This window comes from Artemia franciscana, chromosome 5 (genome assembly GCF_032884065.1).
Source record: "Artemia franciscana chromosome 5, ASM3288406v1, whole genome shotgun sequence".
In the NCBI taxonomy this organism is placed as follows: Eukaryota; Metazoa; Arthropoda; class Branchiopoda; order Anostraca; family Artemiidae; genus Artemia; species Artemia franciscana.
The window spans coordinates 48119429-48147344 of NC_088867.1; the positions used below are offsets into that span (position 1 = coordinate 48119429).

General features: G+C 34.7%; 3 protein-coding genes across 8 annotated transcripts in view; 2 read left to right on the plus strand and 1 right to left on the minus strand.

Moving 5' to 3' along the window:
* The window catches only part of LOC136027521 (zinc finger protein OZF-like), a 41416-nt gene that overhangs the window by 5041 nt on the left and 8459 nt on the right, over positions 1-27916 (minus strand). For 2 of the 6 annotated variants that reach the window (XM_065704864.1, XM_065704861.1), the window contains exons 2-3: positions 4872-5033; positions 3918-4082 (exon numbers count right to left, since the gene is read on the minus strand). In XM_065704864.1, the coding sequence (XP_065560936.1) occupies positions 3918-4082; positions 4872-4926 (220 nt within the window). In that variant the 5' untranslated portion in view covers positions 4927-5033. Of the gene's footprint in view, positions 1-3917; positions 4083-4871; positions 7845-13148; positions 13385-27916 lie in introns of those variants that run through there. The other 4 variants (XM_065704863.1, XM_065704865.1, XM_065704862.1 and 1 more) reach the window with 4 other exon arrangements.
* LOC136027752 (uncharacterized) lies at positions 24507-24875 on the plus strand. The gene has a single exon (XM_065705210.1). The coding sequence runs from the start codon at positions 24507-24509 to the stop codon at positions 24873-24875; it is 369 nt and encodes a 122-aa protein (XP_065561282.1).
* On the plus strand, positions 26862-27251 carry LOC136027753 (uncharacterized). The gene has a single exon (XM_065705211.1). The coding sequence runs from the start codon at positions 26862-26864 to the stop codon at positions 27249-27251; it is 390 nt and encodes a 129-aa protein (XP_065561283.1).

Sequence of the window (27916 nt, forward strand, 5' to 3'; positions counted from 1 at the left end):
TATTGATTTATTTTTTTTTTTAGAATATCAGGATGAAACTTGGTGAGAAGAATAAGCACAAGTCCAAGATACGTGACTGGTATGACCAGACTAGATCCGCTCTCTTTAGGAGATTTGGGGGGGGGGGCTATTTGCAGAATCTATATAGAGATTTAGATTGAATTATTTAAAAATAAAAAAACCTACCAATCACTTTCAAATAAAAATTTAAAATTCTCGTAAAAGACTACAACAAGAGCTGAGAGCTCATATGGCGCTTTTGACGAGGTAGGAAGATCCAAGAGCCAAGAACTCATATGGCATGAACTCTAACAAATTATAAGAATCAATAGATTGATTTAAAAGGAAAATCATAGGCCTAATTTTGGTCGGGATTTAAAAGAAGAGCTCTGAGACACGAGGTCCTTCTATACATCCACTCGTAAGTAAAAAATAACTTTTTTTCAAATTTTTCCTCTCCCTTCATCCCCTTAGATGGTCGGATCAGGAAAAACGACTTTACCAAATCATTTTGTGCACAGTCCCTGACACGCCTACCAATTTTCATCGTCCTAGCCCATCTAGAAGCACCAAACTCACCAAAGCACTGGAACCCCCCCCCTAAAAAAATTCCCCCAAAGAGAGCGGATCCAGTCCAGTTACGTCAATCACGTATTTACGACACTTTCTTATTCTACGCACCAAGTTTCATCCGGATCTCTCCACTCTAAGCGTTTTAAAAGATTTCCAGTTTCTTCTTCAAAATCCCCCAATGTCACCAGATCTGGTCGTGATTTAAAATAAGAACTCTGAAACACAAGTTCCTTCTAAATATTAAATTTCATTAAGATTTGGTCACCCATTCTTAATTTAAAAATACCTCAAATTTTTCCAAATTAACCCTCCCCCCAAACTCCCTCAAAGAAGGCGATCCATTTTAATAATATCAATCATGTATGTAGAGCTTGTTCTTATTCTTCCCATTAAGTTTCATCTGATCTCCCCACTCTAAGCGTTTTTTCAGATTTCTGTTTCTCCCCTCCAGCCCCCTATGCCGCCAGATCCGATTCAAATTGAAATTGGAGTATCTAAGGCACTAGATATTTCTATATATCAAGTTTCATTAAGATCCGATCACTAATTCGTAAGATCAAGATACCTCAATTTTCAAGTTTTCCAATATTTCCGGTTTCCCCTTCCAACTCCCCCCCAATATCGCCAGATCTGGTCAAGAATTAAAATGAGAGCTTTAACGTACACATTTCTTCTAAATATCATATTTCATGAATATCTGATCACCCGTTCGTGAGTTACAAATTCCTCATTTTTCTTTATTTTTCCAAACTAGCCTCCCCCCCAAATCTCTCAAAGAGTGCAGATCTAGTCTGGTTATCAAACAGTTCGTGGTAACGAACTGAAGTAAGGAGCGACCCGGCTCAATAGTAGCCAAAGCTCTAAAAAATGGAATTTTGATACCAATAGCTACATCAAAAGAATCGCATTTTAATGCTGTTTTTAAATATATAAGCTTCATCAAGTTTAGTCTTACCCACTAAAAGTTACGAGCCTGAGAAAATTTGCCTTATTTTAGAAAATAGGGGGAGACGCCCCTTAAAAGTCATTGAGCCTTAACGAAAATCACACCATCAGATTCAGCGTATCAGAGAACCCTATTGTAGAAGTTTCAAGCTCCTATCTACAAAAATGTGGAATTTTGTATTTCTTGCCAAAAGGCAGATCACGGATGCGTGTTTATTTGTTTGTTTGTTTTTTTTTGTTGTTTTTTTTCCCAGGGGTGATCGTATCGACCCAGTGGTCCTAGAATCTTGCGAGAGGGCTCATTCTAATGGAAATGAAAAGTTCTAGTTCCCTTTTTAAGTGACCAAACAAATTGGAGGGCACCTAGGCCCCCTCCCACGCTAATTATTTTCACAAAGTCAACGGATCAAAATTCCGAGATAGCGATTTTATTCAACGTAGACGAAAAACCTTATAATTATGTCTTTGGGGACGACTTACTCCCCCACAGTCCCCGTAGGAGGGGCTACAAGTTACAAACGTTGACCAGTGCTTACATATAGTAATGCTAATTGGGAAGTGTACAGACGTTTTCAAGGGGATTTTTTGGTTGGGGGGGAGGGGTCGACAAGAGGGGGATATATTGGAGAAACTTTCTATCGAGGAATTTGTCATGGAGGAAGAAAATTTCCATGAAGGGAGCGCAGGATTTTCAAGCATTATTAAAAAAACAATGAGAAAATAAATATGAAAAGTTTTTCAACTGGAAGTAAGGAGCAGCATTAAAACTTAAAACGAACAGAAATTATTATGCATATGAGGGGCTCACCTCCTCCTAATACCTCGCTCTTTACGCTAAAGTATTTTTAGTGATTTCAACCATTTATTCTACGGCTTTTGTGATTCAGGGGTCATTCTTAATGAATTGGGACGAGATTTAATCTTTAGTGTAAAGAGCGAGGTACTGATGAGGGGGTGAACCCCTCATATATGTAATAAAAACATGAGATTACAAAAGTTCGTTACGTAAGCTAATTTATAAGTTATGTTTATCTTTCACTAATAAAAATATACGTAAAAAATTAAAAGTTCTAGTTGCATTTTTAAGTAACCAAAAAATCGTAGGGCAACTAGGCTTCCTCCACCGTTCCTTTTTTTCTCAAAATCATTCGATCAAAACTATGAGAAAGCCATTTAGCCAAAAAAAACTTGCAAATTTCGTGTAAATTATTCCTCTGCGGAGAGCCAAAATCAAAACATGCATTGATTCAAAAACGTTCAGAAATTAAATAAAAAAACAAGCTTTTTTTAGCTGAAAGTAAGGAGCGACATTAAAACTTAAAACGAACAGAAATTACTTTGTATATGAAAGGGGCTGCTTCCTCATCAACGCCCCGCTCTTTACGCTAAAGTTTTTCACTGTTTTAAAAAGCAGAGTTGAGAGACAGGGTCAAACTTTAGCGTAAAGAGCGGGGCGTTGATGAGGAAGCAGCCCCTTTCATATACAAAGTAATTTCTGTTCGTTTTAAGTTTTAATGTCGCTCCTTACTCTCAGCTAAAAAAAACTTGTTTTTTTTTATATTTAATATCGATCACGTATCATAGACTTGTGCTTATTCTTCTCACCAAGTTTCATCCTGATCTCTTCACTCTAAGCCTATTCCAAGATTTGCGCCCCCCCCCCTATGACTCTGGATCCGGTCGGGATTTAAACTAAATCTGAGTTAAGAGTTCCTTCTAAATATGAAATTTCATTAATCCGATCACTCCTTTGTAAGTTAAAAATATTTCATTTTTTTAATTTTTCAGAATTAACTCTCCCCTCAACTCCCTCAAAGAAGGCGAATCCGTTCCGGTTATGTCAATCACGTATCTAGGACAAGTGCTTGTTTTTTCCACCTGTTTTCATCCCAATCCCTCCACTCTAAGCGTTTTCCAAGATTTTAGGTTCCCCCTCCAACACCTCCCGATGTCACCGGATTCGGTCGGCATTTAAAATAAGAGCTCTAAGACACAATATTTTTCTAAACATCAAATTTCATTAAGATCTGGTCAACCGTTCATAAGTTAAAAATACCTCATTTTTTCTATTTTTTCCGAATTAGAACGCCCCCCACCCCAACCCTTCCAGATAGTCGAATCGAGGAAACGCCTGATATGCCTGCCAAATACAATCGTCCAAGCTTATCTGGAAGTGCCAAAATTAGGAAAACCCGGACCGACAGACAGACCGATAGAATTTGCGATCGCTATATGTCACTTGTAAATACCAATTTCCATAAAAACGATTTGGCAAATACCTGCATATTGGAATAAGGTAAAACAAACTTTCTATATTAATATTAAGTCCCTTTGTCCTATTTTGTCCAATAAAATATTATCCAATACATTTCAATAAAAATATAAGGTTTCAGATGTACCTTCATTGCTAGAACATTTTGATTCCTGGGAGTCGTATTCAAATTTACATGGTCCTGAAATGCTACATGAATTAAGCAAGGGAACATCTTCACGTTTTGGTGACATAAGATGGTTTGGAAAATGAAAGGTCTTCTTGCTGTCACCTGGTAAAGCATCTTCAACTTCTAAAACAAAATTCAAATTAAACAGACATAAAAAAATTTAACGGTAAAGCTTACTAAACAAATCTGACTGATTTTTCTTCCTAGTTACATGTAAAAATATAAATATAAAGACAGTATCGTTTTTAAAATCTATTGTTTATACAGATAAAAGAAAATCAGAAACATTCCACGAAAGTTATTAACACAAAACGAGTAAGAACCTGAAATTCATAACATAAAAAAAAAAAAAAAAAAAAAAATACAGCTTAACAATCACAAAAAATGGACAGAAAATTGAAAGTAAAAAATACTAATCAGTCAGGGTTTTCTGCATTAGTTTCCAAAACATAAATACAAAATGTAGTCTCCAAAAGTTTAGCACCAGAGTTAAACTAACTTTAATCCTACCTTACATGTATTATGATTCGATATTCCAATCTGAACCCATGCTTTGATAGAAATATTTCATTGATCATACCTACACAGAGAAAAGATAAACAGAAAATTTCTCTACCAGATGATGAGTTGTCTCACCGGACTTAAAATTAAAGCTAATAAATTGAATTTGAACGCGTTTTGCGTCACAAAGAAGCCACTTTTATCACCTCTCAGCTCATAAACACTCTTAGACGCTAGATCCAAATACATATTCAGTTACAATTTTTTTTCCTTAGCACCACTTAATGGACAAGGAAGAAAAGGGGAAATAACTATTTTCTAGAGCAAAGTAGCTTTTCATTTATTCTGTGACACACTGCATAACTTACCGTTTAACTGCATATTTAACTGCGATTTAACTGCATAACTTACCGTTTTTAATGAAAGAATCCTCAGAAACCGAGATGGGATAAGCCATTTTCGACATTTGCAGCAAGTCAATAAAAAACCTTGGAATCGAGGTAATACAAACTATGAGAAGTATAGTACCATCATCAGAACTGGGACACAACACAGATTTTAGTCAGGTCAGTCCTAAAATACAAAATATATTATGATTGATGACTAAGAATGACTTTTAACCACTGCAGAGCAGATTTTCTCTTAATGCACTTGAAAGAAAAGGCTCAACTCCTTCAGCCGTCAAGGGCATTTACAAATCTGATGTTTTTTTTAAGGGTGCTAAAATTCCAAACTCTTTTTGATGTAACTAAATTTAAAGTGTAGTTGTGGATTTTAAGTAAAATAAACTTTCATGGTAAAAACAACGAAAATACAGCTGTTGGCTTACTCCGTTAGCTGTATAAAAGAATATAAACATCTAAAGGGCTAAATTAAATATACAGTGAGAGATGTAACCTTGCAACGAGCAAATTGTAACCCTTTTCCAACCGAAACTATATAAATAAGTTCTTTTTAGTTTAGTCCAAAATCGCTTTGTTTTATTCAAATAGTTATCCAGAGGGTCAGAGACCTTCTGGCATTTATGCTACTCACCTTATTACAAGTGATTAAAACATTTATTGATATTCTGAGCTTCATTTAAAATGTGGGGTAATGTTAAGATACTTTGATTGGCCTTCTTTTGTTTTTTGGTTTAGTTAAGTTTAGGTTTATTTTTGAGTCCCGTTTATCCAAAGCACTCGAAAGTTTATTCAAGAAGAAGCTGATGTAAAATTTTTGCGGGTAAAAGATTTTTCTAAATTTCGAAAGTCATAACTAAATGTTGTGACAACATATATAGTATAGGTTATTTATGTTCGCTTCAAGCTTTAGTGCCACTTCTTGGCATCTCTATATTCACGTTCTGGATCTCAAGAATAATTTAACAGAGGTTTCTAGGGAGGTTTTGTTGCAGCTATAAGTGTATAATTAAGCCGTCAAAACGAGAAGCTGTTAACTTCTAAATATGAAAAGGGGCAAAAATAAATATTCATATTACCCTTTGTTTGCACAGGCTCTAATCTATGGAAAAATTGATTATCCGTTTTCCACATAACACAGTATGTCGTAACTCTGGGTTATACCAAGAGCGGTAATTTATATCGTCCTCCACTTCCCACACACTTCATGTAAAATTTGGCATAGTTGTTTGTGCCTTGCAATATGTCTTCCAAATTCAGGTTTCTATTTATTTTTTTTGTAAAACTAATTAGAGACCAATTGACGTAGCATAAAAGGCCAACACAAATCATTTTAAACTGAGGGAATGGTAAGGCAATTAGACCAAGCAAACGGCAACCACCAAATGAATCACTTTTGTAGGCTACTCTTTCCTTCTGAAAAGCGGACTCCGCAGTGAATAATACATACAACCCTGAACAGTCCAAATGACTTTTGATCAATATATGCGTAGTTTACTGCATCTTTATAGTTTTGTATTGGGCTTTGCACCAGAGATTGTTGATGTTGAATATTGCGTTGGCATTGTTCTTCTAAAGTAATATTTCTTTCTACTTCCCTTTCATTTTTAATCCATTCTTATTCTCGAAGTCGCTGGTCTCCTAGAAGTATAATTTTTTGTTCTCCTCTTTCAGTTTTCAGGCTTCTTCATACTCGCTTTTGTGTGTCTTCTAACCCCACAATTCTTTTTTCTTCTTTTTCCTTTTTGACAAGTTCAAATCTTCACTGTCACTTATAATTTTCACTGCCATTTATCTTCTTACGGAAGGTTTCTTTGTCTTTACTGTAATATACATTAAAAAACACCCTATATGACAGGTGTGCGAAAAGTTCCAAAACTACCAGTAGCAGAACTAAACAAAATTCCAAAAGCTGTCAACACTTTAGCAGGACAAACTGTGTTTTGTCCTGTGTTTTGTACAAGTATTTTTTCAAGTGAAACATTAAAATCAGTAGCAAATCTAACTTAGTGTAACTTGCTGTAAGATATATCAATAGATTTCTGAGTTACCGTTAGGATTGTAAACTAACTCATTGGCAAGTCAAATACTAGCCAGAAATATCATACTCCAAAATTTTTTATGCATTGTTCAATCAAAAGCACTACAATGTGTTTACTCTAGTACTGCTAGTGGAGTATAGTATTCATGTTCTTAAATACTTTAGATGCTTTAATACTTAATCTTAAATGCTCTTAAATACATATTCTTAAGTTCTTAAGTATAGGTTTCTTCCATCACTTTATGAATAGAGGGGCACATAAATGTTATAAGTAGTATAGGAATATTGCATACCCAACTGCCTGCTTGACACTCATTGATAACTATAACTGGAAAAAGCACAACCTGATGTTCTGGGTGAACAACCTTGATTGACAGCCTGGCAGTCACTTGTATTCTAAAGCTTTGTTTTCCCCTGATCTAATCCCCAAAGGAAACAGAACTGCTGCTACATTGTAGTACGGTGGTTTTAGGTTACTAATCTTCACTCTTCAGTAATCTAAATGACGAATTAACAATTCTCGGAGAATTTGGGTATTTGTCTGAGACTTGGAAAAATATTCAGTTGCAGTTGAAGGGAAGTCAAGAAAGTAAAAACCTATCAATAATGACGGCTTAGAAGAAAATTTCCTCCTTGGTGAAATTGAGATACAATGAGATTTTAGTTTGAAAAATTTCTATTAAGCAGCAACATGAAAGCTTCTGCTCTATATTTGAAGTTTTCAAACCCTACTGCCGCCAAAAATTTCACTTAATAATTATCAAAACATTACAATTTGTGGAGACAGACCTAGTAATTTGAACAAATTTCCAATGTCCTAATTTGAGAAAAATACCATTTCCGTGGAATTTCATTCATCTACTTAAACACTTTCTTAGATCATAGAAGATCCTAGACTGCAGCTGATCAGCTCAACTAAGCATGGACACCCATCGAAAATATTACATGAGGGAGGCACCAAAATAGCATCGGAGAGGGGAGAAGGAGAATACTTTTGAAAAAAAGTATATATATATATATATATATATATATATATATATATATATATATATATATATATATATATATATATGTATATGTATATAGCACTTGGATTCCCTATAATGCAAAAAAAAAAACATTTATTTATAAAAGATTAGTCCAACTGGGACAAGCTGTAATGCAGAAAGCACTACTTTTCGGAATATTCTCGTTTTAAGGACCTTCGTTCGTCATCATAAATGCTCCAAACTGGGCTGAAAACTCTTTCGCTTGGGACAGAAGAGGGCGAAAAGCAGATACACTTCCGACTACGTTGTGCTGGACCCTTGAAGCGAATGCTGTTATTTTTCCATCACTCGAGTGGACAGCTTTTTTATCCTGTCAATGACAACCTTACTCATGTACCTTTTCAGTTCTTAGTCAATATTATCTGCTGTCTCTTCTTCCTAACTTGTTGAACTTGCAAGCAGGTTATCAAACAAGCAGTAAATCAAACTGTGATCAAGCTGTGTTTGTGAACACAATGTTCATTGTGTTTGTGAACACAATGTTCATTGTGTTTGTGTCAAGCTGTGCTGTGTGTGTGTTTGTGATCAAGCTGTGTTGTGTGTGTTTGTGATCAAGCTGCAATGTGTTTGTCAACTGTGATCAAACTGTGATGAAGTGTGATTATCAAGCTGTGACAACTCTCCTTCGTGTTGAGTTAACCACCTTCTCTATTGTACTGGCTATTTTGTTTCTTCCGATGTCTTGCTCTGTGTTTCCTGTATCCATTTTTTAGTGTTACTGAGTGCCTCTTGATTTAGGGGGTCAAAACTTGTATTCGAGATCCAGGAGACATGCAAGAAAAACTTCTCTAGCTGTAGGTTCTTGAACTCACCATAAATTTGAAACATTGCTGTACCACGTTTGTATGGACTCGCATTGACAACAAATATATTCTGACTTGATCTATATATAGTGACAAGGACCACACCGTCTTTCCATCATAAACATCAACAACAACAATAGAGAAATATTTTCGCAAGACAGTGGAATTCTATGTTTGAACCAATATTTCGACCCTATTTCCAAGGGCCATCCAAAGCAAAACAAAATATACAAAAGAAAAGAGACTTACAACAAAATACCACAATTGAAACTAAAATAAAGTTTTAAAAATAGACTCCGCATCCTTACTTCAGCAAAGTTCCACCAGGAGTGGCAAATAAGCGAGGTGAAATAAGGCAATTCATTAAAGTAAAATAAAACTAATTAAAACATGCTTTAAGTGTTAATATTGAAATATTACTGTTTATTTTGGGTATTAACTTGTTTCGTGAACAACTTGTTTTATGCCTAGATCATTTCTATTAAGGGCCGGATTCTTCATTAAGTATACTGTGGCTGGGTTATCAAAAACATGGCTGCTTAAAGCAAAATCAAAAGAAATATTAGCACTATTAGAATTTAAAGCTTTAATGATATCATCTGTTTGCTGTTGTAGACATTTTTTCTAAATTTTGATGGGTTCTACCTATATAGTATTTGCCACAGTCACGAGGTATTTGACATACACTTTTTGGTGATTAACTGGGGTTTCATCTTCACCAGAGTTTAGGAAATTCCTGAATTTGAAATTACTACAAAATACTACATACAGATTATTTTGTGTGCAAACGTTTTTTTAGATTTGTAGAGGTTTTTGGGAATGTGGAAGATGGATTATATTTTAGGGCTTATTCGGAGTGTAACAAGGTAAAATATTCATATTAAGCGAGTGTCTTTTAGTCTACGGCTTATTGTATCACTACTAAGTAAAATGGGATACCTGTTTCGAAAAATTTTCCCCTGATAAAGTTCATTTCTACCGTGATGTGAGAATTGGGCAAATATTTAGGGCACAATCGACGAGAGAGGTTACAACAGCTCTTATAAATTGTGCGTGGTGATTTGATTTAAAATGATAATAGCTATTGTTTTGCGTTGGTTTTCTGTGAATAGCAAAATCGAGTTTATCAATGCTACAAATATCTACGAATAGTACAGATCTACGAATGGTATTTTATTGGCAATTTCTAAGGTAAACTATAAATTTCTATCATACGTATTAACATGATATAGAAAAACCAAGTTGATCCCCTAACTGTTGATCGCCTACCAGGAGGACTCTGGGCTAAAAATTAACTGTGGTTTAAAACCTACCTCTCACTGCTAGCCTCTTTATCTAGAAAGATCGACTTTATTTTGCCTTTTTTCCCTTGCTAGGGCCTTCAGAGTCCACAGATTTGCTCGGGCCTTTAGCTTAAGCAATTGCTTGGGCAAAAAAAAAATTATAAATGAATGTGCATTTTCAGTTTAATACAGATATACGGATATTTATCTTAAATTGTAAATAATGTTTTATTTATCAAAGTTATAAAAGTGAAAACATTTAAAATTAATTTTTTTCAGTAAAGTGCAAAGTATGTACTGGGCTTAGGAAGGTATAGGGGTTTTGAGCCCTACTTATGTTAATTTCTGCTCATTTTGAGTTTGACTCGGTTAATTCTGTTCGTTTTGTGTTTCATTTATTTATTGATGCTGATATGTGGTAGTTTTACGTTTGGTAGATTATTTTATTTTATTTTTGCTCATTTTTGGTTCAATCGAGTTCTTTACTTTTCTTTGAAAAACTTATTTTGTGGAATTTTTTTTTAAAATTAATTTATGTTTGTTTTATATTGACATAGTCTTTTCACGGGAAAAGAACATAGTAGTTTAAATCTTTTTGATTTTTTTTTAAGAATTTATAATTTGGCTTGCTATTTGTATACTGGAGAAAATTATTCAACACTTTTTAACAACATACACCCTTTCAAAAATCTTGACACAAATAGCAGTGCTTAATTTATTTTTATACTTCCTCTAGTTCACCTGAAAAACAAAACTAGATACCATTCGCGAAAAAATCTATCTATGCTCTTTGACAGCTTGGATACACTTGGACTCTTTTGATTTAGTTAAATTTTAAGAGCAGAAGTGGTAATAGAAGTAGCCCCAAAAGTTGGAACGTAATACCCTCAGTCGTTCTTGGGATAATGCTGAGGTGCCTTATTGGCAATCAGCATACACACTATGCTGATAGGTTACATACTAGAGAGGACACAACAACTCTAGAGAGGATATATATACTAGACAGGTTACAACAGCTCTTATAAATTGTGCGTGGTGATTTGATTTAAAATGATAATAGCTATTGTTTTGTGTTGGTTTTCTGTGAATAGCAAAATCGAGTTTATCAATGCTATGAATATCTACGAATGGTACAGATCTACGAATGGTATTTTATTTGCAATTTCTATGGTAAACTATAAATTTCTATCATATGTATTAAGAAGATCTAGAACAAGAGCTAAGAGTTCATATGGCACTTGTGACGAGGCGAGAAGAGCTAAGAGCCAAGAGATCATATGGTATGAGCTCTAAAAAAATTCTAGATGGGGGAAAAAGCGGTTGAAAAAAAGGCAGATAGCTAAAAAACCAGTTTTTTAGAAGTAGATGGTAGAAAAAGGGGTTGATAAAAGGCAGATAGGTAAAACAGCAGTTGTTTAAAAGTAGATGGTAGAAAAAGCGGTTGAAAAAAGGCATAAAGGTAAGCCCCTGATGGCTTGTGAGTGAACAAAAATCAGAATAGACCTAGTGTTGCTCACAGATAGTGCAGCAATAATCATAAGTTTAATGTGCTCCTACAACACATTACTTGGTAAATTTTTCAGAGTTCAAATAATTGACTTACCAATAAAGTGAATATACCACTTGATGCCTATTAGGAAAATTAAGCCAGTTTTAGCAATTTAAACTAAAGGGGTTTAATGCACTTATTCCTGAAGACTTGAGTATGATATTCGATAAGAAAGAATTAGAACTTTTGCATTAAAATGCGATTCTTTTGATGTAGCTATTGGTATCAAAACTCCATTTTGTTGAGTATTGGTTACTATTGAGCCGGGTCGCTCCTTATATATATATATATATATATATATATATATATATTTATATATATATATGCTTTTTCAATATATGTGGCTTTGAGGTTTATGTCGTCTATTGGAACAGTCCCTGCATAATCTCTTAACGGTCAGATAAGAAGTAATATGCTCTATATATATATATATATATATATATATATATATATATATATATATATATATATATATATATACTAGCTGTTAGGGTGGTAATGTTCAATAATTTTTTTTTACATTTCTAAGGTTTTAAAAGTGTTGTGCAAGTTAGGCTGCAAAACTGTCACAGACCCATCGGAAATCGCCGAAGTATGGCCCTTGCATTTCGAAAAGGTTCTGAACAGAGTAAATAAATAATTTAATTATTTATTTATTTATTATTAATTAAATTAAATATAAAATCTTGAACATAGTAGGCTGCCGAAAATCTGCCGAAAAACAAACATAGTTTTTCATATATTTTAATTGAAATGTCAAAACAAAGAGTTTAAAAAAAAAGCAACTTTGAGCGAAACTCTAAATACAGAGAAGGTAGAAAACTACCGGTATTGACCCGAAAAAATGCGGCTAGGTAAAGCGGCCATACTGAAGAATTATGAATCTTTAAATGCATTACGATACCTTTTATCATCACTGGAAAAAAGTACAGAAAAAAAAGAGCAGCTGATATCCAAATTGGAATAATATTAAATACAAAAAAAAACTAAAAACAAAATACTAAAAAAACTAAAAAAGCCAAAAAACTAAAAAAACTAAAAAAAAGGTAAAAAACTAATGAATTTTTCAATTTTTTAATTGTAATTTTTCAAAATTTTAATTTTTGTTCTATCACCTAAACCTCAATGCTAACAAAAATGGATATGTTAAACATTAGAGTACAGTAAGTGGCGTTAGTAAAATGTAGTCTTTGACAAATATTTTTTTTTTATAAATTAGGAAAAAAGATATCTAAAAATTAAATTAAAGTTAAGTCATTAACAATTTAAAAACAAGTTTTACTTATTTAAAACATAAAATCTTTTAAAAAAATTAAAAATTTAAATTAGGAAAAAAGATATATAAAATAAAATTAAAGCTAAGTCATTAATAATTTAAAAACAATGTTTATTTAAATAAAAATTAAGATCTTTAAAAAAAAAGAAAAAATAACAAAAATATACACATTTAGTCGATTGATAACTTTACAGGAACCGCGTAACTATGCAATCTACTAAATTAATACCCCTCCTCTCTCTGTTATTCATTAATAATAAAATGCAGATAGAAAATATATGCTTACTCTTTTAAGATATTTTTCATATCCATATTTTCTTCCAGGAACTGGCAACCCTGCTTTTTGAAGTTTTATAAAGTATTTTTGTCCTCGGCTTAGTACTTGTCGGGCTGTTCTATTGCCTATGGGAAAGTAAGAGACAAATTAATACTCATCTGTATTTCTAAAATATAAATTTTAATAAAAATTACATCAAGTTACAGAAAAAAAAACCTCGCTGCGTATAGAAATTTTTGTAAGACTTGGTAGGGGATTATGAATATGATTTTTGAAAAAAGGGAAGTACCTAACGATTTTAGGAAAACCTTAATGGTACTGACGAGGGCGTGAACCCCCTCATATAATAAAAACATGAGAATACAAAATTTCGTTACGTAAGCTAATTTGTAAGTTTTGTGTGTGTTATTCGCTGAAGAACGACTATTTCTAATTTAATATGGTCTGGTCCCTAATAAGCCTGCTAAATTTCATCGCCCTAGATTATCTTGAAGTGCCTAAACTAGCAAAACCGGGACCGACAGACTGACAGAACTTGCGATCACTATATGTCACTTGGTATATATATATATATATATATATATATATATATATATATATATATATATATATATATATATATATATATGTATATATATATATATCATAACTTCTATTTATTATGTTTATTGCGACAAGCTTGAAAGCTTACCGTATTTATTATTAATAAATAAATAAATATATATATATATATAGTTATATTTATATATATATATATAGATTCGGGGGGGGGGAGCAGTTGAATTTCTCTGATACAAACAAATTATAGGTCTATATTAGGATTCAGGATGAAATTAATTCTAAATGTAGGTCTATGTCTAGGATATTTCATAGCTGTCCCATTAGTGATTTAACCATAAAATTTTAGCTCAGAATTCTACTCAAATAACAGGGATTGCATTTTCAGAACTAAAGGCAGAGAAAAAGCAACTGGTAACTGAAAATTAAGGTAAAATGTTTTTTTTTGTCAAAATTTCAATAGGTATAGACCTGTCATGTAGGCAAATTTCAGGGCCCTCTAGAGGGAGAAGGAGTGGAAGTGGGCACTTTAAAATATCTTCCTGGGATATGCTTTAGCCTGTAGACCCATCCCAGAATGTTCCATTTTCCTAACCTAATCTAACCCCTTTTCAAATAGCAAAAAGTCATCACACAACTAGAATTTTACCACACACACACACATATATATATATATAAATATATATATATATATATATATATATATATATATATATATATATATATATATATATATATATATATATATATATATATATATATATATATATATATTAGGGGGGAGCAGTTTAGGTACTCTGATACAAACAAATGATAGGTCTATATTAGGATTCAGCATGAAATTAATTCTAAATGTAGGTCTATGTCCAGGCTATTTCTTAGCTGTCCCATTAGTGATTTAATCATAAAATTTTAAATAGCGTAAACTATTAGAAAAGCTACTTTTTGTTATCTTAGAGAGAGATTAGGAAAAGTTTATGAGTAGAGGGAAAAAATAAATCTAAAATTGAGATTGTTTAAATTGAAAATTTAGGGTAAAATAAGAAACAATGGTAATATGAAATGTGCATTCCCAAGCTCTATTCCTAATAACACACCTTTCTAACCGATAAAAAACCTTTGTTCTGTGCTTCAGAGCCTAGCCTACTAGCCTTTGAAAGCTAGGCCTAGCTCTCTAGAAAACCTTTATATTTTATAAGCACAGACAAGATTATGCTACTTACAAACTCCTAAATCTGAAGTAATCTCCAATATAACTGTTTTAGTATGCTCTCTGCATATAATTTGAAATTTCTGAAATTTCTGAACTGAACTTTCAAACTCAATAGACAGTTCAATTGCAAATAGAACTTGAATCCCACCCTCTTCCCAAGGGACTTGATAGGCTTCCTTAGAAATATTAATCATATTTACTCCACTATAAACATAGCTTATCTACAAAACCCATCTCAGGGGAGTCACATGCATATGGTCGTCCCATTTTAAAAATACACGAGACTGACGTCACAATCCTCAAATAATCTTTTTATTTGGGGGTTATAAAGTGCCAGCCCACGGACAGGTAATCCTAATCCCACGGACAGGCGTTCGAGGAGATAATCCGACTACTTTCTGACGTCATATGCATCTCAAAAAACGCTTGGATTAATCAGATTAGTAATCGGACAAGTAAACAAACACAGGGATCCTAACTGTCTCAGTTTTAATTTCATTTTCTTCTGTGAATGACCAGTGACTTCTCTTGATGCACGACTAGCACGAGGGCTTTCTAGCTCAAATCTCTTACCATTCAAAAATTTCGAAAAACCTGTATGTTTCTAAGCATTTTATTTCTGTGATGCTATCCCTCCAGAAAGCCGGACCCAAGCAAATCGGAATCACTGATAATAATTCTATAAGCCTATATGCTCAGAAAAAGAAGCACCAGACTCAACTTCTACTTTTGAAAATAAGCAAAATAGCCTTACTTGGCACCCGGAATATAAATAGTGAGTCAGGATGAAGCAATTGATATTTCAAGTTATATTCCAAAGTGTTATATTCCAAGTTAGTTCTAGTAACATTCGCTACTAGTTGCAGTTACAACAGCAATAGCAGCCACAAAAGTTTCAAGTAAAACCATAACCCATTTCTAAAATACTGTTGACATGGCATTTTGACAGTTTTTCTCCACATAGTATCTTTTGATTCACTTCAATGTTCTCCTAAATACTCTTAAAGTTAACATTTTAGACCCAACAAGAATACAATATTCCCCCTTTCCTATTTTTGAATCTTAAATATAAACAATTGGCAAATTGAATAATTTAATATTGGTCCCTATTCAAAACTTGCATTCAATGCTAAAATAAACAAAGTTTTTAATTGAATGGTCAAGGATCCCAGTCAACTTTTCCCCTAAATATTTTCTAAGTTTGCAGCTGTTCCTATTTGAAATCCTTTTTAATTGAATTACATTCTCTTTTACAAATTAATTTTGTATGTAGACATGCTTGAGGGGCTGTTTTCCACGTATTTTGATTTCAGGGAAGATATTTTCACGGGGGGGGCATTCTAGAGTGAATGATTAGAAGTTTAAGTCCTTCTCAAATAAAAGTATGCTAAGGAGAATTTTTCACGCTGAATCGTCCGAAAGAAATTTGAGGGGGGAGGCTTTAAGCAAGGATGGAGCTGTGTGGAGAGAATTTGATAGAAGTAGGGGTTTTGCGCCTTAGATTAAACGCAATTTCCAAGGAGGAGTTTCCTTTGAAGGGGAAAGATAAATTTCATGAGGGGTGAGCCAGATTTACCAGCATTATTTGAAGAACGATCAGAAATTAAATAAATGAAAACCGAGTTTTTTTCAACTGAAAGCATGGAGCAACATTAAAACTCAAAGTGGACAGATATTATTCCGTATATTAAAGGTTGCTCCCTCTTCAATACCTTGCTCTTTACGGATACAGTTTGATAGTTTGTCCCAAAGTTTGACGGAACGGCCATTAAAACACGGGTTTTTTGTTATCAAAATTACGCAAGCTAACCTCTTGGGGTTGCAATTATTGTATGATAGACAACAAGCTTTATTCCTGGTACTTTTTTTCATTTTATGATCGTCCACCTTTGGATCATATAGTAACGGTCAATGTAAGTAATCTTGGACTTTTTTCGAGACGAGGGCAAATATTTTTTTAATTGACAACAGAAAGATTTGTTCTAGCGATTTGTTATTTCCCTTGCATGGCAGAGTGGAAGTCTTGACAATTCAAATAAAGCGTCGTTTGCATTCATAATGTGCAAATCAAGAGAAAGAAGAGGCCCTAAAAATCATGACTTCTAGAGAAGCCGCCCGTCAAAGATGGGAACGTTTCAAGTGACTAACCGTACCATGCTAACTAGCATCTATAGCTTTGAGTAACCAGTAGCTCAAAATATGAATTTTGTTCTTTGTCCAGATGATACTTTTGACCTGAAAGACCTGCCAACTAAACATGAAGAACCATTTTATTCATCATAGGTTTCACCCGATGAAAGGTTTAGAAGAACTGCTCGAAGAACTGCACGTTTGTATGGACTCGCATTGACAACAAATATATTCTGACTTGATCTATATATAGTGACAAGGACCACACCGTCTTTCCATCATAAACATCAACAACAACAATAGAGAAATATTTTCGCAAGACAGTGGAATTCTATGTTTGAACCACTATTTCGACCCTATTTCCAAGGGCCATCCAAAGCAAAACAAAATATACAAAAGAAAAGAGACTTACAACAAAATACCACAATTGAAACTATAATAAAGTTTTAAAAATAGACTCCGCATCCTTACTTCAGCAAAGTTCCACCAGGAGTGACAAATAAGCGAGGTGAAATAAGGCAATTCATTAAAGTAATAATAAAACTAATTAAAACATGCTTTAACTGTTAGTATTGAAATATTACTGCTTATTTTGGGTATTAACTTGTTTCGTGAACAACTTGTTTTATGCCTAGATCATTTCTATTAAGGGCCGGATTCTTCATTAAGTATACGTGGCTGGGTTATCAAAAACATGGCTGCTTAAAGCAAAATCAAAAGAAATATTAGCACTATTAGAATTTAAAGCTTTAATGATATCATCTGTTTGCTGTTGTAGGCATGTTTTCAAAATTTTGATGGGTTCTACCTATATAGTATTTGCCACAGTCACGAGGTATTTGATATACACTTTTTTGGTGATTAACAGGTGTTTCATCTTTACCAGAATTTAGGATATTCCTGATTTTGAAATTACTACAAAATACTACATACAGATTATTTTGTGTGCAAACTTTTTTTTGATTTGTAGAGGTTTTTGGGATATATGGAAGATGGATTATATTTTAGGGCTTATCCGGAGTGTAACAAGGTAAAATATTCATATTAAGCGAGTGTCTTTTAGTCTACGGCTTATTGTATCACTACTAAGTAAAATGGGATACCTGTTTCGAAAAATTTTCCCCTGATGAAGTTCGGTTCTACCGTGATGTGAGAATTGGGCAAATTTTTAGGGCACAATCGACGAGAAAGGTTACAACAGCTCTTATAAATTGTGCGTGGTGATTTGATTTAAAATGATAATAGCTAATGTTTTGTGTTGGATTTCTGTGAATAGCAAAATCGAGTTTATTAATGCTACGAATAATTAACAGATCTACGAATGATATTTTATATGCAATTTCTATGGTAAACTATAAATTTCTATCATACGTATTAAGAAGATCTAGAAAAACCAAGTCCATTTTCCCCAAAATTACAAAGCTATTTTACTTCATCTATGAAACGTCCCCAATAGATATGTTTAAAGAAATACGAAAATAATACCCAACTTTCAAGATGTTTCAGATAAATATTCGCCAATAACCAAGAGAGAGGTGTTCCCATCGACAGACCCTGTATTAGCAGATAAAAACAATAACGGAACTGAAAATACATTGAATACTTATTACAGAGTCTAACCAAGATCATTAAAAATCCATAATCTATTCATTTAATTGAATCTTCCATTAAATGATAATTTTCTTGTACTTGATTTTTTAGTAATTAATAATATTAATTTATTAATTAATTTATTTATTAATATTAATTAATTAATTAATTAATTAATATTAATTAATTTAGCAATTAATAATATTAAGTTGGAACTTTCCGGGTTGTTAAGGGGGTTACCAGTTGACCAAACAAGCAATATTTGCACGCTACTAATACTGCTGCTACTATTAATCCTTCGGCTACTACAGCAACTGCTACTGCTACTACTACTCCTTTTGTAGTGACTACTACTGAGACTGGGGACTCTACTACTGAGACTCTGATGGGAAAGGTGAACTAAATCAAACTATATTATGTATGTATAGAGTGCGCAAAAGAGCACATCAGTAATATCTAAAAAATAGCTCACCTTATCAAGCTGAAACTTGATAAGTTTATGTTTGTCTGACCAAAAGACATTTTGTGCATGCTATTCCTGCTACTAATACTGATAGTTTTACTACTACTATTACTACATCACTAGTCTACTACTTCTACACGAAAAATGAAGCTAAAAAAACAACAAGTTTTAATTTCAACAGAGCAGTGAACAAAAAATAAAAACATAACAACACTTTAATTAAAAAACTATTCCGAATAGTTGGGCCCCACGTCTCAGAGCTTTCCTCAACAGAAAAAAAAACGAAAAAACAAAAAAGTTTTTTTTAAATAAAACACACAGAAGAAAAAAAACGGATTAAAAATTCCACAAAAAATCCGTTTAATTTATAATTCATGAATTTGTTTATTAACCTGTAATATTTGGATAGGGGTGACGTATATGGGGTTTGGTGACCTTTATGTGTTTGTTCAAGTAAATATAGTCTTCACTTTTAATAGATTCCCATTTATAAACTAAACGTTGAGAGGAGAGTGACTCATGGTTTCAGTATAGACATTGGCTTTCGTTTTACTCTTATTTTGTAACATTAGTGCTGGAAGTTTGTTTATAATGTGAGTTATTCTTATTTATTTCTTTTTGTCTTCGTGTGTTTAACTGTCGTTTTTTTTTCTTTTGTGTGTGTTATTTTCAAAAGAACTTTTCTTTTGTTTTTTCATTGTTTTCGTTGAGAAAGACTCCCGGACGTGGGGCCGAAATATTCGGAATATCTCTTTTTTAATTTAAGTGTATGTTTTTTATTTATTTTTTATTCACTGCTTTGTTGAAATTAAAATCCGTTGTTTGGTTTTAGCTGAATTTTTCGTAAATGGAAATACAATGTGTTCTTAGAATTTATTTACTACCTCTGTGATACCAGTATTACAAAGGTAAAGGTATGAAGTAGAAAATATTAGAGATTATTGACGAGAAAGGTAGACTAAATCAAAACAAACCATGTGCATATGGATTTTCAAAAGGGAATATCTATGGAATGGCTTACTTTATTAAGTTGGAACTTAAAGGGAATGCTTAGGACAGTGATTCCCAACGTGGGGCACAGGTCCCATTGGTTGGGCATGGTCATATTTTGGTGGCTTGTGGGCTTGATGTGGAACCTTGAACTGACAATACTCTTGAAGCTTAATTTTGAAGAAAAAATTTTTTTTACGAAAATGATGTCAAATTAAAATGCCTTTAAAGAGTAGCAAAACACATGATAGTACTGCCATGACATTATACATTCTATAAAAGATACTGTATTCACACTATCTTTTTTGACCAGAATAAAATATGCCATGAGAACAAGTCAAAAAACAGTACTAAGTTAATATCTTTTTGAGATTCCTTCAGGTGAATATAGGTAAAAGTTAAACTATCAAAACTAAAAAATGTCACGAGGGGGGGGGGGGTAGAATAATTTTAGAAATGCCTAGGTGGTACTTCTTCACCCAAAATTCAGCGGGGAACCACTGGCTTCAGAAGATAGATCAACAATGTTTGCAATATAACTAATGCTGCCACAACTACTATTACTACAACCACCACTACTACTACTCCAACCACTACTACTCAACTACTGCTAAGATTAAGAGCATTAAACTAATAATTTCTGGAAATTTTGAGGTAGAAGTTGAACTAAATTTAAACACATATAAGTATTCTAAGTATCAAAAGGGCAAACTGACAACAGCATAGCAATGGCATATTGTATTAAATTGAATCTCCCAAAGCTTGATGAGGGTAATGCTCAACTGACCAAAAGACAATTTGTCTATAGCACTAGCACTAGTGCCACTAATGATTGTACTTCTACGAATCCACACAATTAATAATAATAATAATAATAATAATAAATTAACAATATAAGTTGCTTTTCAGATATAGCTTTGCTACCTTTTAGAAAGTCCACATACTCTTAGTTTGTTTTGATTAAGTTCAACATTCGTCTAAATATTCCTTCAAAGCTTTATATTAATACCCTTAGCTTGTACAGTAGCAATAGTTGTAGCAGTATTAGTAGCAGTATACATATAGCACATATGGTTTCTTCAATATCTCCTTCAACACACGCTGAAAGTTTCAGCTTAATATATACCATCAACTGTTCCTAAAGCATTTCTGACGCTTCTGCTTGACAACCTGTGTGCGCATAGTGTACTTCGAATTAGTTAAAAAAAGTTATTTAAAAAAATTTATTTAAAAAATTAGTTAGTTCGAATTAGTTCACATAGTGTACTTTCGAATTAGACTAAAGAGGGGGGAATGCTCAGGAAGCTTTTCAAATGGACATTTTTTTCAACACATTAAGTTGAAACTTTCCGGACATGTTGACTTAACCAAACGGCGCAATGCACGTGTTATCAGTACTGCTTCTATTACAACTGTAAAACTACTACTTCTATTGGAGCTAAATATGTTAAGTTCAAGCTTTCAGAGAATTTTTAAGGGGTTAAATCAAAACACACTGGAGATATTCAGTTTCCCAAAAAGATATATGATCAACTCCTTATTACAGCTCAATATATTAAGTTGAAACTTTCAGGGTATTTTAAGAACAATGTCAAACCAACCAAAAGGCACTCCGTTTATGTTCCTTCTAAAACTAATGCTTCCACTACTGTTGCAACTTTTACTAGGACGACTACTGAAGAGGCTAAGGGAAGGAAGGTATAGATTTCAGGAAATCTTTTGGGGGATATTGAAATAAATTAAAACATATTTTATGCCTGCAAGCTGTATAGTGCTTAGGCAATATCCCAAGGATAGTTTAATGAATTAAGTTGGTATTACAGTTGTTAAGGGGGACAATTGGCAATGCAAAATGAAAAACGTGCACACTACTACTAATATTAGTACTACTAGCTTAACTACAGATACTACCATAGCCGTAAATACAATTGACAAAAGATTTTAAATTAAAATCAAGCAGTTTTAGGCATCAAGTCACGGCTAATTGTAGAAAAAGCCAGGACAGATAGTCCGATTAAGTGAGAGGCAAATCTGGCATAATTCCTTTTAGATTGTAGAAAAATGATGTCAGTTTATTTGTTAATATATAATTCTATCTATCATCCATCCATGTGTCATTCCTAGGGCAGAAATAAGGTAGATAGTCATAGAACTAAGATAATTGTAGAAACTATTAGTTTTCCAAGTGTTTGGTTAAATGGCACAGGTAAACGGCAGGAGTACGTATGACTCCCTTATTGGACCAACACATGTTTGTTAGCTTACAGAAAGGCATGTCCACCTAGAGTCTCAGGCAGGTTGACCAAGAATTTGAAATAGACAAAGGACTGTTAATTTGCATGGAATGACAGGTAAACAAGCATCTGAAATGAGTGTCAGGTAAGGCAATTAATTTACATTGGCAATTGTATATTGCCATAGGCAATTGGCAATTGTACATAAGGCAATTGATTACATGGTTTAAACACAAACCTTGCCACACTTACACTTGGAGATGCCGAGATGGTCGAACCCGCGGCCAAATTGACTATTTACTCGTTTCTCGTCGCTGGAAGTCAATGATTGAAGACTCGAGAGTATACAGAGGGGCGGACACTGGATCAAAAAGTGGATCCGACCATTTATTAATAAAATCAAAAGTTAGATTCAGACTCGGCTCCAAAAAAAGTATCTGCACCTCGAAGCATCCTAGACACAGCGAAAACCAAACTCCCTGAAATCAAAGAGACCTTTATGCTCGAGCTTACAAACCGTTTTACTGCGTTGCAAGATAATGACCGAGAATTTAAGACCAATCAAGCAATTTCTGAGACCGAGACAAGTGCCATGACCGAGCAAGAAAATTTTAACCAATCGCTAAATATAGAAAAGCGCTGGATCAAGTTCCGAAATCAAGTGAAAGATGCAGCTACAGAAATTCTCGGAGTAAGGGACAAAAACCCAAAAGATGAATTTCTCAGAAGACAATAGAACTCTCTTTAAGGAAGAAACAAATGACTGATAAACACTCTGCTTCTTTTAAAGCACTCCGCAAAGAATGTCACAAATCTGCAAAGGCAGACAAACAAGCATATTGGTCTAATGTAGCCTGTGAAATGGAAAAAGCTGCTGCACGCAATGATTCACGGGAACTCTACCAGCTCCTAGGAGAATCAACCGGAAAAAAGAAGCAAAGATCTACCCCAACGCTACTTAGTAAGGACAACAAGCTTCTCACGAGCAAAGAAGATCGCATCGAACGATGGCGTGCTCAATTCCAGGAGCTTCTTCACCCACCAGAAAATGACCACAACCAACCCATTCCATCCAACAACAGTTCTGAGTCACCATCTGTGTATGAGGATTGCAATATCGCCCCTCCCAGCAGAGAAGAAATTATTCATGCCATAAAACTATTGAAAAATAATAAAAGCCCTGGCATTGACGAATTACCAGCTGAACTTCTCAAGGGCCTTCCAGAACCGGCCATCGACGAGCTCCACAACTTACTCACGGATGTCTGGGTCAACGAATACATTCCTGAAGAGTGGAAGACCTCTATAATAATTCCTTTATTTAAGAAAGGGGATCGAGCCGATTGTAAAAATTATAGAGAAATTTCCCTGATACCCATTTCTGCAAAAGTTTTCACAATAATAGGATTAAATAGGTTCAGAAATATTAGAAATGATCGGACGAGGCCAAATCAAGCAAGGTTCAGACCTAGTATGGGATGCTGCAATCATATTTTTAGACTGAGACAGATCCTGGAACACCGCCTTATACAACAGCAGGAAACAATACAAGTCTTTATCGACTTTGTAACGGCTTTTGACTCAGTAAAGAGAATTGCCATCTGGGATGCAATGAGGGATGATGGAGTGCCCAAAAAGATAGTCCGTTTAATTAAGGCTTATTATGTGGGAACGAGGGCATTTATAAGAGCTGACGGAGAAATCTCAAAAGAAATATCAATTGACGAAGGAGTGCGAAAGGGTTGTGCCCTATCGCCTATTTTATTTAACTTTGTCATTGACCAGATTATGAAGACTCTTGACAAATACAAAGATGTGACAATCAGTCCAGCACTATCAATAACAGACCTTGATTATGCTGATGATGTGTATATCTTGGCTGAGTCGATAATAGAAGCACAGCTCATGATAGACGACATTGCTGCTAGATCCCTTGCTACTGGACTAAAGATCAGCTAATTGAAAACAAAATCGATGCGCACCTCTGAGCTAGATGAAACTCCAATCACATTGAATGGCATTCCAATCAAGGAGTCCAGAATTTCAAATATCTAGGCTTCCTAATAAATCCCAAGGGCAAAGCTCTAAGCGAAATACAAAGCCGCATCTCCGCAGCCTCGGCAGCATTCATCCAGCTTCGGAAGTGCCTCTGGTTACGAAATGAAATCTCCCTTCGAACAAAGCTCTGGATGTATAATGCTTTGGTCCTCTCTGTGCTTCTTTATGGTTGTGAAACGTGGCCCCTCAGAGCTGGGGAAGTTAATGACCTGAATGTCTTCCACCACAAGTGTCTTCGCTGTATTCTTGGCCTGCGTCTCTCTGATCGCGTCTCTAACGATGTCATCAGAAGAAGATGTAGTGATATACCACTTGTCTTTGATGTTGTCAAAGCTAGACGTCTACGATGGTTCGGGCATACACGCAACCCCTTGCGCACTAGAAGAAGAAGCCTGGAGGACAAAAAAAGACATGGTTATCAACAGTTAGAGCCTACCTCGAGCCAATGGGAGGTTTCAAGAAGCACGGGCACTGATGGAATAGACAATGGATCCAGTTGATTGAGCCAGTCGCACTTGAAAGAGAGCAATGGAGAGACGCATGTCGTCAAATTCTGGATGCCATGATGGGCCTGGACAAGGCTCGAACGTGACCCAAGTACAAGTACAATTGATTTAATCTACAAACTTAGACATTTGCACTAATAAAAACTTAATTCAATGTTAGTTGACCAAGAACATACCGGACATTGTCAGGGGAATAAGCAAGCAAAGCCTAAAAGGGCCTGTCTACATAGAGTGTTAGGCAAGTGAACCCATTAACAAGCTAAGACAGTTGGGCTAACAAAAGATGAACTACATATTGGTTGAACAATGATTAGTTGACTGTCTGTGTTTGTGTTTTGGGTTTGACAGTCTAGGCTTGCCACAAGCTCAGGTAGTTTTACCAACAAAAATGTCAATATAGTCAGTACGATTCGTTTGTTGATGACTAGGGGTAAGTGGTATATGCAGAACAGGGTATAAGGTGTGACATGGTGCTTATCTACCATCTAGCATTCTTTAAAAAATCTAATAAAGCCACCTCATATAGTTCATTCAATCGCAGACATGACAGTTCTATCATTTTGGTAAGTTGCTATTTTCGTTTTTTTTTAAAATCGACTTCAAGTTTTGGCTATATCCCCCAAAAAAATTTGGGCAGCAGTTTTTTTTATCTTGTAATGGTTTACAGAAATTGTGTGTGCAAAATAGCAAACGAAAGCTAAAACATCAGGCCATGTTGTGTGGCCATCTTGCCAAAAAATATGCAACAGTGAAAAATCAGACACAATTTGCAAGTAGATGTCACATGGTATATACTGGGACAAGGACAGGTGGTATGTAGAGGGACGTGTCCCAGTATATACCATGTGACCTCTACTTGCCTGACACTCATTGCAGAATGGCCTTATTTTGACTTTAGACGCTTGTTTTCTGGTCATTCCACAAAAATAATGAACCTGTGCCAATTCTAAATTCTTGGTTTAACCTGCCTGAGACTCTAGACAGGCGTGACTTGCTAAAAGATAACAAATAAATATTGGTCCAATAAGAGAGGCATCCTTAGCCCCGCCGTTTATCCATGCTATTTTAACCAAACACTTAGAAAACTATAGGCTCTATCAATATCTTAGCTCTATGACTATCTACCTTGATTCTACTGCCCAAGGAATGACGCATTGGACAGATAATAGATAGACATATCTATTAACAAATGGACTAACATCATTTTTATACAATCCTAACAAGGGGGGACTTAATGCCAAAATTGCCTATCACTCAGTTGGACTATCTGTCTTGGCTTTTTCTACAATTAGCCATGACTTGATGCCCACAACTATTCGATTCAATTCAAATTCAATGTGAATTCCAACAGTTCAGTCCAAACATTGCATTTTTAATTATCTGTTTTTACTTGTATCCTAATGATAAAAAAAAAGCTTACACATCTTTTTTTTCAGTTGACATCAGAATAGAAGAAAATGCCACAATTTTGAAGAGCTAAGTGGGAGGAATATTCTAAATCAGTTGCTGAAAAGAAAGTTGACCAGTATTTCATATAATTGCTACTATTTTTATGCCCGAAGAAGAAGCATTGCTCTCTTGATACCTGCTGCAAGCAAGCAGAATGTGTTATGGTTTGACCAGTCAAGACACCAGAGCCCTTCCTCAAAACTACGCTGTTGCAAACGACAGCTGGACAGAGTCTAAAAAAGCCAGTAAAGACTGGTTAGCTGGATTTTAGGCTCAAAACCCAGAGCTTTTGCTTAGAAAGCCAGACGCAACAAGTTTGGAGAGTGCCATAAGCTTTAACAAGCACAATGTACAGGAGCATTTTTCTAACTTGCAGTCAGTTTTGAAGAAAACTCCATTTACAGCAAGTGACATATTCAACTGTGATGAAAACGCAGTTACCACTGTTCATGTTCCTCCAAAAGTTTTTGCTGAGAAGGGTAGGAAAATAGTGGGCAAAGTGACCTAAGCTGAGCGTGCATGCTTGTAACTATGGTTGGAACCATCTCTGCCAGCAGGTGGTACCTTCCCCACTACTTTATATTCCTATGCAAGAAATTTCAGCTTCACATGCTGACTGGTGCTCCTGCTAACTCTGCTGGAGGGGCCTGGTCTTCTGGATGGGTAATCCAAGAACTGTTTCTGAAATATCTCAAACATTTCAAGACTTACTTGCATGCTTCACCTGAAAGCCTGAAGCAACCACAAGTCCCATATCTGTTCTGCAGTCGGTCTGGTATCACTTTACTAACAATACCACCTCACTCCAGCCACAGATTGCAGCCACTGGCCATTTGTGTGTATTTTCCCTTCACATCTCAATACAATAAGGCTATGGGCAACTGGATGCTGTCCAACCCAGGGAAGACTGTGACAATATAAGGGATTGCATCTCTTGTTGGCAATAGCCTCCCTGTATTTTTCATGCCAAACAACATAATTAGGGGCTTTGAGAAGACACGGATATGGCCTTACAAGCTATACATCATTACAGAAAAGGATTTCTAACCTCTACTGTAACTGACAGACATGTACCTGATGCTATGAATCCCGTTGAACCTGAAAACACCCTGGCCAAAACCCCCAGTACAAGTGGGCCTGAACAACCCTCTACACCCCTTTCAGTTCCTGTGATGCCAGAACAAGTTTGGTCATACCCTAAAACCAAGCCATGTGTACTGAATGACAGAAGCAGGAAAAAGGGCTCTACAAAGATTCTTACTGACACTCCTGCGAAAAAATAGACTGAAGAGCAATAAGTTAAAAGAAAAGATAAGAAAGCACAGGGTGGCAGGGCTAGTGGAAAAGTTGAGACTGTTGGAAGAGCTGGAAAAGCAAACAAAGACCAGACAACAACAAAGCTATTAGTGGATTAAGAAGAAAGAGGTGATGAAAAAATGATTCATTATGATGATAGTGATAACTCCATGAAACTAGGTGAATTGGAAGATGAAAGTGAGAAAGAGGAAGAGATCTTTTACAGTGTCTCAACAGGGGATTTTGTTAAAGTTTCTTACAAAGGAGAGAATGCCATACCCTAATCTATC